The 14,777-nt window shown below is 24.1% G+C and overlaps 1 protein-coding gene across 3 annotated transcripts in view; it reads left to right on the top strand.

The window, feature by feature from the left end:
• LOC113552234 (G-protein coupled receptor GRL101-like) overlaps positions 1 to 14,777 on the top strand; it is a 66,051-nt gene that overhangs the window by 12,103 nt on the left and 39,171 nt on the right. For all 3 annotated transcript variants that reach the window (XM_026954993.1, XM_026954991.1, XM_026954994.1), the window contains exon 3: positions 9,239 to 9,388. In XM_026954993.1, the coding sequence (XP_026810794.1) occupies positions 9,239 to 9,388 (150 nt within the window). The remainder of the gene's footprint in view (positions 1 to 9,238; positions 9,389 to 14,777) is intronic.

The following is a 14,777-nucleotide window of genomic DNA, read 5'->3' as shown; positions in this document are numbered from 1 at the left end:
AGTTTTCTTAAAACCTTTTTTTAAAAATACAGCGAATATTTTACTTATTATCACCACAAAGTAATAGCTAGATCCAATTCGTTACCAGAAACTATATTTGAAGTTGGAAATCTGAGTACTTTTTTAAGACAAAAACTGTCTTCTTACACAAAAATACATACATATTACCTATTATTATTATAAATAAAATATAAAATATACATATTAATATATTATACATCAAATCGCTCTGAAGCTAAAACACTCATTAACAGAAAAAATTTATATAATTTATAATAAATTAGGTTATGTTAGGCTATTAAAGTTAAAAATTAACTTTTATATCGTGTTCTAGTTCTTACAAGAGAATGTGTCGTAAAAAGATAATTAAAAAAAGGATAAGATACACAGACTAGATATTATAAAAACATAAATGCATATTCGTTGATTCATATCTATTAACGATAAGTTATTTTCTAGAAATATTTTATTTTGTTAAATGGCTATGTGTTAAGGTGTTTCATTAAATTCACAGTTGTTTTGAAATTTGTTAGTAGATTTCTCTTATATTTAAATTTTTTTGTTGTGAATTGTATAAATGATTTACTTGGAAGTAAAGTTAAATGATGAAATTAAGTATTTTCTAGTATACATTTAGTTGAATTGCATCAGCTATTTTTTGTGTTAGTTTAATTTAATGATTTGTCAATTAACTATTAATATTATTAAATTTAGTAAATATTAATCTAAAAAGAAACTGTTAAAATTTACTTAGTATTTTTGTATATTTAAATGGAGTTTCTGTTATTTTATTTTTAGTATGTATTCAGAAAAACACCTTTTTAGATCTAACACTTCTGTATAATGCCTGAGAAGTGAGTTTATGAGACTCTTGAGAATATTCAAGGCATTTACCATTGATATTGTTTAAAGGTTGTCCAAACGACACAAGGTTTTTCCAAAACGGTTTTTCATCTCATTTCACTGGATTTTGGTGCATTAGTATTGTAGTTGCTTTTATTACTGTACTAGTGAAATCGAATGGTGTGAGTGTAGTCTCTAGGCAGTATATATAGGTAGTGTTCGTGCAAGATAGAGTCTTAAAATGTACGTTTATCAGTAATGGAGTTGACTATAAAAAAAACAAACAAAATGTACAATCATTACGTGACATTAGAATTTACAAACATATTTCGAAACAAATGTATTACACTATTAAATTATATAGGTAACAACATAAAATTATATAATATTATATATAAGTGTAAAAATGATTTAATATGTCGAATTGGCTTATAGCTTGTAACTTAAACTTAAAAATATATACAAATGTATATTAATTTAATTCAGATGTACATATTTTTATACTCCGAGCGAGTCAAGGAGTGTAGTGTATAATGTACATTAGTTGTTAAATTATATATATGTGTGTTATTTATTTTATAAGTAGGTAAAGGTAATGATTGGTATTAAGTATGTGTTTCCTAAAAATTAGGAAAAACTATTTAGAAATTTTTATTTTGCAATTATTTTAATACCAAAAGCTTTAGGATTTAATGTAAGATTCCATACGTTATAGTTGAATTCAAATTAATCACATGCATTATAATGACCTTGACAATAAAAAGTTCATGCAACGCGCTGACTTCCCTCTTTTTTAAAGAAAATATATTATTATTATTGATATTCAATAAACTTTACGTTTAGATTGTAATTATATAAAAAATATAAAATATAATTTATAAATGGTTCTTAATTATTACTCTAATATCTATGTAAAACTAATATATTTTTTTACTAAGTATTATTAAAATGTATGAATATATACAATAAACATGTTATTATAAGCTGTTAATTCTATTAGAAACTATAATTATATTTTGAGATAAAACCAAGAGTTCCCAATATTAAATTAATAAGTTTAGTAGTACCTATGATGAATGTTCTTCGAGGAATTTAGAAATTATATTTTTTAGTTGAACTGATGGTGAAGTATTAGCTAAAAACTCAACAAATTATATTTAACTTAGAAACTTGAAACTTTGAGTAATGTTTTAAACTTTGATCAATTTATTTATAATCAGTCGGCATAAAAGTATTTAAAATAAAGAAGTATTAATATGTTTAATGTTTATGTTAAAACTAATTGACCTATAAAAATACATTATGTTTACGCTTAAAAGTTAGTTGTTTTTAGTAAATTATATTAATTTTCTAATTATTTTTCACGTAATATAATTAAATATTTAAATTTTTTTTTCACTACGATATAAGTACAACTTATAATAAACTATCTATTCAATTTTAAAAATTTTTTGGAATGTCAATTTTTTTTTATCGGTATTACAAAAACTTAGAAAAATCCAAATTTTCAATTATCTATAAATAATTTAAAAAAGTCAACATATTTTGAAAATTTAATCGTAAATAGATAATGCTAACATAAACATTTGGTGAAAATTTCAAGTATTTATAATCATTTATTTTCGAATTAAAGCAAAATAAAAAAATCATTTTTGTCGAAAACTGATTATGCATAAAAAATCTCGTTTTTCAGTTACTGGTTTAGGACGCTTTTGAAAACTACTGGAAATTTTTGCTTTTGACCCCCAAAATATCAACTAGATTAATTTTCATTTTTTATTTTTGTTTGTTATGTTATCAGTTTATCACTTAAGCTTATTTTTCTATATTGTAACAGATGGCTAAATATAGAATTTTGTTGAAAAAAAATAAAAGATTAATTTTCCTTTTCAAAGAAGGGTTAAAGTCAAAAATCAAAGCACCATTATACTACTACAAAACGTGATGACAGACACAAAACAAAAAAAATAAAAAAAAACATACATCATTGTAAAATCAATATATTCATCACTCCGTTCAGAATTTAAAATGTATAGTACTTATATAATGACGAAGGGGCTTTTCACAGCAACGGCCCCGGCGGATTTCTCGCACTCTTCACCCGGGCCAGTCTGCCACTGAATGTATGTAGAATTGTTAATACTCATTACTCAATGATGAGGTAACCTGTTATATAGCTGTATGCTATAGACCAGTGGTCTTCAACCTGTGGGTCGCGTAAGTTTTAAAATTGAGTCGCAATAAGTCTTCTTTTTAGCAATTTTAAGCAATTTTAGCTTTTTTACAAAGCTTATGTGGGTTGCGAGTCCAGAAATGTTGAAGACCACTGCTATAGACTCCTTCTAAATATTATTATCATTTATCATAGGTACAAAGGTTATAATGAAGAAATATTTAAAATTATAAATTAAATTCATTTAAATATTGGACACGGAGGGCGTAATCGAATGATATACGACATAAATTTAATGTATAAAAATATTACTAGGAAAACTATAATATTATATCTAAATTTGTGTATAACATGTCAAAAAAAAGAAAGTAATACAAAAAAAGGTTAGGTGTACGACCAATCCTCTCAGAAATGAATTCACGTTGCCAGGTCGACTTGATCGACATGTAAGCTCAGTCCGTTAAAATGTTTAGTAAAAACCTAACCTTAGCAAAAGCGTCAAACAAAAAAGTATGTAAAGCAGCAGGTAAAATTTGTAGCTCTAAGTGCCACAGTAGCAATCCGTGCTCAAATAATACATACATGTAGTTATTTTTTAGTCTTACCTATTAAACTAAAAAAAATAAATTACCATTACTATGTATACTAACATGTATCTTGTATCTAATCAATAAAATAATAAATAAATAAATTTATTTTACAATAGGTATAGTTTTATACATAGTATAGTATACATTACCCTTCACGCATTCTATCATTGTGCACAATGCCCGACTACCTCACTTTGCCCGTAATCACTGAGATAGATAACAACTACTGGAGTGTAGACTCTGTTCCGAAAATCGAGCTGTCGCGTTGAGTGTTACCCCCACCACCGAATGGCAAAAACCCGTAGTTTATACACGCAACTATAGAGATAGGATGATTCAGTCACTTTGAATACTTTGATTCAAAATCAATTTTTTTGAAATGTAACACATTTTACTGAACTATTAAATTTAATAAATTGTTATAATTAAAAATACACAGTAATACAGCATTAATGTTGTAACCTGGTTATAATTGGAGCGTTCCGGCGTACCTTACGAATAATTTGTTAAAAGAAACGCTTTTTAACCACATTTAGAGGTAGGGTAACTGAGTTCCCACTTAAACTTCTGACCCCTGAGTATAACTTAATATAAGTAGTTCATACTAGAATATGTACTTTTAAAAGTTTGATATATTAAACTTTAGAATTCCCTTTTCAAAAGGAAAAAAATAAGCATAGAGCCATAGAATTTGTACAAAATGAAACAACATATACAGAATCTGATTCAGAAAATGAAAATGACATTAACATATTTTTAGATCAACTGAATAAATACACATTTAGAAGAATATGTTAATGAAATATTAAATTACATTTCTGGTTACATTGTTAAAAGTATTATGTCAAAAGTGGTGTGTGACTTTTGTATAAGTATGTTAATGGAAAATCAATTTGACCATAGTTATATAAATAATTTAACATTTACAAAGTCAGTTTAAGGTAAATTAATTTATGTTTCAAAATCAGTCATATTAAATGTACAATATTTGGAAAAAGCATTCCAGGTTATTGTTGTCAAAGAAAACAAATTTTTTTATAATGCAGAACTGAATATTACAGAATGTGCTAGAAGAAGTATACTAAGTAAAAATACACTATTTTTTTCCCTGGCACACACCCTATAAATGTTGTTTTAGAGACTCCTAGTCATGAACATATATTATTTTATTTAATTAGTAAAAGGTTTGTTAATATTAGAATGAGCTATTTTGAAAAAGAAATTTAATATATCTCGAGAACTTAAAAATAAATCTTCCTTAAGAACCAAGTTATCTAAATTAATATTATTTAAAAATTTGTAAATAATTTAAATTTGTATTTATTTTTTTTTAATTATTATTTTACATTTTATTATATTTGTTATCTTGGTTATGAATATAATTTTTTTCTAGCATAATCATTTCTTTATTAATTTCTCTTTATAAATTAAAAATATTTCATATTAAAATATATCAATATAAAGCCAACATCAAGATAAAAATTTTGATACCAAATTCGATCAGTTACGATCATTTTGTTACTGTAAAACGTTAAGTTAAAATTTACTGAAATCCAGTGTTAAGTAAAGTGCATTTAAATAATTTTCCATTCGGTGGTGGGGGTATCGGTATTCTACACAGCTCGTTTTCTGTTACATTATGAACATAGCGAGTCGACGCTCCAGTAGTTGTTATCTATCTCAGTGCCCGTAACACACACACACATATATAAACTAAAAAATACAAAAATATTTTATGTATTAATACGAGTATAAATTCAAATAAATATGATACAGTATTTCCTGTGTAATTATATTGTAGTTTACATTTAGTTTTATTATTTATTATTATCCGCGACGATTACAAGTGTAGGAACCAGAGAAGTGTAACCACGATGCTGTTAGACTATAGAAGTAGGTAAGTATCGTAAATATAGCAGTCAATAATTAAAAAAGAAAAAAATTTCATTAGTATTCTGTGTGTCTCTAAAATTTGAACATTTTCTAAAATGTGTCATATTTTGAAAAGTTTGGGAACCTTTACTTTGTATAAATATTATGGAATACTTTCTATATTAGAACGAGTTTTAACCGAAAATACACAGAAGAAAAATTCCTATATATGGTTGAAAAGTTATATAATGTTTTTATGTATGGTTGTTATTAATATCTTAAATATTTTTCATGGAGATTTGTATAAATAATATGATCTGTTTTGTTTTTTATTACTGTTCAATATACTACTAATAGTTCACACTAATTCAGTTGACTAATGTAAACATTAGTATTAAAGTTTATTAGTTTGTATTTTTTTATGATTAAAATCAGTTTAAATCTTTAATTATAATTGTTATTTTGACATTTTGGCATATCCAATATCCATATATTAGTATCGTACTGGCGTACCTATAGGAGTTATGTTTATACATATATGACGTATATGTATTTACAATATACACTCCGGGTGTTGAAAAGTCACGCAGTGTTTTTCTTTCACTAGCGTTTTGGGATGCCGCTGCTGCGGATATTCGTAAAATAAGATTCGTTGCAAATAAGCATTCAGTGGAGGTAAAGTCTAAAAATGTAGGCGTAACTACTGTCATCGTCAACTAACGCAATGGCGCGTATAGAAGATTTATTTTGGCGTAGTCCAAACATTTTATATACTTACCCCCTTCACTCTTATGATCAAATCAGGACTTTTTTAGTTAAGTTTATTTTTTACTTATTCTAACTGAAATAAATATTCAATTATAATATATTTAAATAGGTTCATGGTCCACTTTCTTGTAGTTTAAAACGGTAATAACACTAATTATTTTTCATTATTTTTTTTAATACTACATTGCATTCAATTATTACTCTCATTCAGACTGCAGAAATTGTATAGAACTTAAACATACTCAATAAAAATGTTAACGTTATTATGTTTCCAAAAATGTTAAGTTGTAGAATGCGCAGAATGTGAACTAAGTATATTATATGTAATGACTAATGGTAGACACTAAATGCAAGCAGTTAAATCAATAGACGCTAGAACTTAGAAGTATATAATTTAATTCACAGCTTGCTTAATTACATCATTGGCCAAGGATAGAGATATATTATATTAGTACATTATAACGTACATTTTTATACCAGTAGAATATAGATTATACAGTAAGGTAAATGTAATATATTGTTATTAGTTATTAGCTTAAACTCACTGATCTACAGTCCTACGACTCCTACGGATCTAACCACTTCGGACCCGCTTACTGATTTTGATTTTTGGTAGATGAACTGGCCTCAAAAAAAGCTGTCGCTACGCCACGAATCATATAGATAACAAATTAGAATGTTTCTTGTATATGTTAACTCACTATAACATAATATATAATAAGTAAATACATTTGTCACTCCGTTTAGAATTTAAAATACATATTATTAGTGAGATAGCATAATGACTGTAGATATAATTTTATTCATTTTATGTAAGGTTCATTATAGGTTATTTAAAGTTCAAAATATTTAAAAACAATTTGAGTTATTTATTGGTATGAGAAATTTTCAATTTTTTATTAGTTTTAGTTTTATTTAGTTTAGTTTATTTTTATTTATTTATAGCTATTAGTATAAACTATAAAATCTAAAAATATAAAAACAATTATATTTTGTTATAATTTAAAAACTTTATTCGTGGGAACTTTAATTTTTATGTATTTTATATTATTAAGAATTATACTATACGCAATAACATTTTTGATTTATTTCAAGATATTATATATTTATATTATAAACCTATTTTTACTGTTTTACGTTAAAATAAAAGTCTTTATTAGTTACATGAAAAAATAAATTATGAAATATACTTAGTAAAATAGGCTGATTCTCTGACAGACTGCTCAAAATCGTTTTTCGTATACGCTAAATATTCATTATATTTATACCTACAATAATATATTATTAAATTAAAATTCGACACACCAATTTTTTTTTATGTATATTATAATTTTGCAAGCACGTATTCATGATCAATTTTCGGTGGAGAGGAGGGTGTTAAAATATTTTTAATACATGAAATAAAAATACATAATTAATAATTATAATTTGTGGGAGGGTTTGAATCCCCCTTTCCCCTGTATACAGATTTGTATTTTTGTAACGTTGTTGTAGTTATTGCTCCTTACCGAATTATAATAACATTTCATGTCAGATGATTTATGTTTTGATAAATTTTAATAATATTTAACTATGCTTTATTATTGTCTTTAGGTTATGTTTGTATAACTATATGTAGGGCTCCCACATACAATCTCGGGCCCTTGTATTAAATGTTTGTCCGGGCTCATTATAAAACTCTACCAATTAATTTCAACGGGTCAATGTACTCAAGGGCCATCAGCTTTCCCATGTGGGGGCCCTGATTATATGCAATAATTTCCTTTTAACCTTTTATTAGAATATATGTAAAACAAAATAATTTATAAAAATTTTATTACAGTAAATTACATAATTTACATATTCAATAAATAGAACATATATATTTTTTCATAAAAACTCTAAAATTAGTTAATTAATTAAATTTTTTGTAATATCTTATTAAATTAATGTTAATGATTTATTTTTTAAAAATGTGTTATTTACATCAATTGCTTTTTGCTCTATTCTGATGTCATAGATAAGTATTAAATATACAAATAAGAAATAAACTTGAAAACGTTTTATTAATATAAGTCATAATTTTGTATTTATTGTTGTAATTTGTTGTTCGTAACCATTATTTAAAGAAAATTTTTTTTTTAATGAGTTCAACCAAACAACAATTTATAGCAAATATTTATTTATTTTTATAAATGTCAACATGTTATTTTTTATAAAATATTGTAATAATTTTATTCTAATAATTTCTATAGCTTTATATTCAAATGCGTATTATAATTTAGGTCAATATTTTTAATATAGATTTGAATTTTATAATGAAATTAGGTTATTTTTATTTTTCGAATCAAATACCTATGTATGATTATATAACCTATTCCTATATAGGTACCAATGAATAATAATATGGTTAAAACTGAACAATTTGTGAAAACTTATTTGTTGATTAATATAGTACAAGTAACGTTGGAAAAATCATTGGTAGTTTTAAACTAACTATATGAATAATTTGGGAAATGACATAATATAAAAGTTTTATATCTGATACAGATTTGATGCAAGCCATAAGCTTATCATAGAAATACCTAGTAGATATATATTTGAAAAATTAAATAGAGCTTTTTATTAGAATTTTTTTATTTTAAAAATTGATTTTATCATATTTACACTGTTTTAAATTATGAAAATCTATAAAAATGGAAATACAATTATTATCGTGGTGTATTATGCATGTTTAATTTAATGTGCTGTCGTAGCTGTTGTAGCTGATTTAATAAATACACATTTTATGAAATATTTTGTTTAAATTGTATTATTAATACAATTTATTTTTATTTTTAAATAATCCGTGTAAGCCATTGTTCGTTATAGTTATAATAGTTTATGACTTAGGTGTTAAGAATAAAACAATATTATGTTATTATGATATTGTAAATTAGTATAATATATACCTACTGAATGGCGTATTATTATGTATTAAATTTTTATTTTTATTATTTATTTGATATAATAGGTAATCAGTGCTTGGAGTCGGATTCGTGTCAATCTAATTCAACTTTGGACATTTATCATTGTGATGAAACATACTGTATACCAAAATCATTGGTTTGCAACGGCATACCTGACTGTCTTCGAGCTGAAGATGAAGCTGTATCTGAATGTGGTAATATATTAAATCTTATTTTATTTTTAAAATACATTATTTGTGTTTTTTATAATATATAAAGTTTATAAGGATAATTTACTTCAAATAGATCGTTTTAAATTATAAATTTTAAACAACTTTATTTTATACATCTTGAAGTATAGCAATACATGGTACCTACTTTTAATTTAAATATTAAAAGTTTTCAATTTGGTATATACTTTTTAACAGTGATGTACGATTTATTCAACATATATAGACATAAAATCTAGGTAAGTTGCCATCCGACTTTTCCGATTATTTGTCCACTCAATGGTTTTTAGGAACATCGAATAAGCCACTTGTATGCGGACAAGTCCCACCAATAATTTAATATTATGGTTATTATATGACTTTAATTAAACATTTTATTTAATTCTAGTAACATCAAAAATTTAAAAGGAGTATTTATTAATTTTTTAGGTATTAATATCAAATATTTTATGGATTTTGACAATGAAAACGGATTTTAACGTCTTAATATGTTTTTTTAAATTTAACAAACAACTTATTCGATATTTTATTTATCTGTAAAAACATAACTAGATGTTGAATAAACAAAAAATTATATAACCTGTTTACATTTTTAAAGTTAAATTTTTACAAGTGAATGTTTAAATTTGTTTAAAAGTTGTTGTTAGGTTCTAAAAAATATAATATAAAACAATGAGGAATTTAAAGTTGTTTTTAAAAACCACATTATGTAATTAGATCGTTCACTATTTTATACTTTTGTATTTAATTGCATAGGAATACAAATAGTTTTAGAATAAGAAAAAAGTCCAGTTTGAATCATGTTTAGCGTGTTACTTAAATTTTAAATGTCCTTTTATGTGGAGTAAAATATCCTATTTCCTGGTAGAAATTTACCTATTATCATGTATGATGTCGTATAATATAATATATTCTTTATAATTTTATAGAAAAACCAATTTAAGAATCTATGTGTAATGTGAATTACTATTGGTGATTTCGCGTTCTTTGTTGCTCATAACGCAAAATTGCTAATAGTTACCTATCATTTAAAACATTTAAAGGAAATTAATTCGTTTAAATAATTTTAATATAAAATATTTTATGCGCTATTTTTGAGAATTATTTTATCGTATCACATTAATATACTATAGTATTATTTAACTCTAATATTTATTAAGTAAAACTATTTAATAATAAATTGTAGTTTTAGTTGATTAACTTCAATTTAACTTTAAGTTTATATGAGCTATGCCTACTGGCTACTTAATAATGATTGAATATAGTATTCTTACGTATGAACTATGGTGAATTGTATTAATAATAACTAAACCTGACTCATCCGTCTTAAAACAGCACATAGTAAGCGGTGATCCATCAATTGATCATACGGAACTCAATTTATGTAGTCAAGCGGGACCTTTTATAGACTTCTGCAATCTTCTTAATTTTCTTAGCCCTTATTTTTAACAACTTAGAAAAGGGGTATGTGAAACCAAATATTTCTAAATACCAACATCGAGATAATCAGGTTCTTTAATCTAAGTTCTATATTTAACTAAATCCTCAGTTATACTACAATGTTGTTAATTTGTCGTTGTTAATTACCAACTTTTTTTATACTAAAATGTATTATTATTTCTTTGATTACATTTTTCTTCTCTAAACAATTGTTTTGCTGAATGACTGATTTATAACATTTATAAGAATTACGAAAACTACAGACATTAACATAGCCATTTATTTCGCTGTAATGTAAACCTAACGTTGCTCGAATCATAATATTTTTAAAATAACATCACATAGATAATAGACATAAATACATAATTATTGCAAATTATTGCATTGTGGGGTAATTTTCAAAAACTAAGCATATTTGTATTGCTATTATAATTTATGTATCATATTTAAATACAAATGTATAATATATGCCAATGATTGTCTGATTGTCAATTATTAAAAATGTTTATAAATTATAGGTTAATCGAGAATTAATAATCTCTAAATATTATTAGCAAGATCGGAGCTATTGAGTGGGCTCCTAAACTCAGGTAATCGATAATTTTATGTATTGAATTGGTTCCTTCAATATTTATTTTATAAATCAATTGGATACCAAAGTTTTTTGAAGATAAATTTAACTATATATTAAAATAATGTAGTAAGTATTTCATTTTGTAGTCATTTTCGTTGTTAAAAATTTTCAAATAAGCTTTGCATCCTCATTTAGTAAATTTTAATCGTTTAAATGAATTTTAGATAAGCTTATGATAGTTAAATTTTAACTTATTTACTATTAAAATTAATTCCCCCTTTTCACTATTCATTTTTCGACTGCATTGATTTTATATTTAAACGTGTATGTACAAATTGCAATGAATTGCGGCAGATTTCGACAACTGCGAGTAAGTACTGCGTTTAATAATATCATCAGTGAAATCTCTTGTATTGGGTAATTAAATTATATAAATACGACGGTGGTTGGGACCATTTAATGTGTTATTGGATTAACGATTAAATAATTTCAAGCAGTTATTTGGCGCTGTGTTGCTAAAAATATTAAAGTCGCGTAATTTTTCAACTTTTATATTCTGATAACCACTTGTTGAAAATTATATTGGAAGCCATTTCAATATTGCCTTTCTTGGGAGCCAATTCAATGGTCGCCAGGAAGATAACTTAATACCATATACTCGCTATGGGTATAAATGTATAATATAGAACATTTTAATGGAATTTTTAGAAAAATTAAAATATTTTATTTATTTTATATTTAAACACAAAATTACTGAACCTATTTTAAAAGTGATTGTTTGTAGCAACAATATTAATGTTGTATTATAATGCTATTATGTAAAAGTGGTTTCGCGTAGGACAAACTTACGTGAGTATACTATTTATAATAAATTTATTCATTTTCATACTCCATATATAGAAGTGAACTGTTTAATAGCGTTTTTATTTTTTTCGGTTTAAATACTCAATAATTATTAACAGATCAATGAAAAAAGATAGGCGGTACCGCTCTGCTGTACATTAGGTGTCGAATAAGTCACTAGCTATTATGAGTGTGTTAAATTTGAATTCAATGATATAATAAAATCACTATTAACGAACAACAATTTTAGGCGGATTGTATATATCATAAAGTATATTTCATGATATGTTATTTGATATAGCTGTTAAAGTTAGACATTTGTTATTCTTTAAGTATAATAGTAAGCTGGTATAATTTTCCCCTAAAATATTGTATTTATTATGTTATTAGTATTAATTTTATTATAATAATATATATTTATACCATATTATAACAACTTATGTAACTCAAAATTGTATAACATTTTACTGTTAATAGCATAAAACAGTAAAAACATATTCATAGAACCTACAAATAGATAATATTTTAAAATAAATCAAAAATATTATAGCGTATAATAAAATTCTAAACAATATAAAATACATAAAAGTTTAAGTTCCTACCAATAAAGTTCTTAAATCAAAACAAAATATAATTGTCTTTATATATTTTTTAGATTTTATAGTTTTACAATGAATTGCTTATAAACAATCTTGTATCACATTTTCAAAAATTAGATACAAAACAAAGTTTTTATGAATTTTTAAGTATCAAATAGTTTTCAATTTTTTGAAATTTTGTTTTCAAATACATATGAAATACAATCGAACCTATGTAGTTTTGATGTTTTCACAGATATAAGAATATCTTTGTGAGATCATGTATTCAATTTTTAAGAATTTCGACCAAGCAAAAATTTTTTATCAACATAAATCAAAAAAAATCTGATAAAAATTAAAAATTTCTTTTGTCTATAAAAAATAAGTCAAAAAGAATTAAAATATTTTGAAAATTTTATCGTATAATTAAAAATGATAATTTAAGAATTGCTGATTATTTGAAGTATTTATTGTTATTTTTTTAATACAATGAAATATCGAAAATTGTTGAGGAAAAATAATTATTTTACGACTGAATATTAAAAAATGTACATTGATAAATTATAGTGAGGTTTAATCTTGATGACATTTTTATGGTGTTAATTCGTTGTAATAAATCAACAATTTTTTTTTTAATAGTAATTTTAAAATCATAAATAGAGCCTAATTAAAAGCTGTAATCAAATAGTAATTAAATTCTTTGTATTTCAATAATAATATTGACATTAACCATATTGGAATACCTATGTTATTTATATTACATTTTTTTGAAATATTATTAATATTATATTTTTTTTTATCAAATTTCAAGTGTACAAAATTTATTTTTAGGTTTCTATGATTAGATTCGCAATCCATTTAGGCTTTTTTATTCATTTATAATACTATAACAAAATTTGAGCTTAAACGTCTCAGAAGATTATCTGAAATGGGTAAGGACGATCAATGTTTAATAAGTAAAGTGGAATAGTGAAATAGTTAAGTAGTATGTCGTGGAATTTCTTATAAAAGCATTTAGCTTCTTCGCGTACTGAAATTTATTATAGAGGAAATAGGTATAGGTGAATACTTTTCAATTTTTAAAAAGGCCTTCGTGGCCCATGAAATACTTTTTAAAAGTTTATGTGATGTCCAGAAAACCACAAACATAAAAAGACTTAAAACGTTTTGAAATGCACACATTCTTTTTTATCCAGTTTTACTGTCAATAGTAAATAAAAGTATCTATAATTTTATTAATGATTGTACAGAGAAGAATAATATTTCAATAAATAAGAGATTTAAGAACTGTGCCGAATTAATTTTTTCAATTATACTATTATAGTATAAATATACCCATAAAATTTTAATTAAACAACTTAATGTTCAAACTACACGCCATTGAAAAGAACAATTGATAAATCAAAAAGTTCAAATTATTTATAATTTGTTTTAAACTTAATAAAATAATACCTAATTATTTTAAATATAAATTTTGGATTTAAGTTATAAGATATTAGTTTTACTATATATATATGTGTGTGTGTAAAATTTAAAACACAATTTGAGACCAACAATACTTAGTATTTTACTTTAAATTTAAAGTTACTAATAAATGAAAAAATCCAATAAAGCCTTTTTTATGTGGTGTCATCATTGAGGCGGAAATCACTAATATTATTTTCAAATATTTATAACTTAACTACTTAACTCGTTTAAGTCTTAAAAAAGCTATTGCGAGGCCATGGTTATAAGTTATAACTTATTGACGAGTGTTACAAATTTGTGAATGCAATAGTGAAAATTATGTTATTTAATACATTTAAAAAACTTATATTTACATATTTTTTTAGATTATTATGTTTTTATAAAATAGTTATTACATTTTAGCATTTAAGTACTTTCAGTTAAAATATTCATGTTTACAAGTCATAATATATTAAGTTACATAAAAAATGTA

Source organism: Rhopalosiphum maidis, chromosome 2, assembly GCF_003676215.2.
Source record: "Rhopalosiphum maidis isolate BTI-1 chromosome 2, ASM367621v3, whole genome shotgun sequence".
Taxonomy (NCBI): Eukaryota; Metazoa; Arthropoda; class Insecta; order Hemiptera; family Aphididae; genus Rhopalosiphum; species Rhopalosiphum maidis.
Note: the sequence above shows the minus strand (reverse complement) of the source record. Positions and strands in the feature narration are given on the sequence as shown.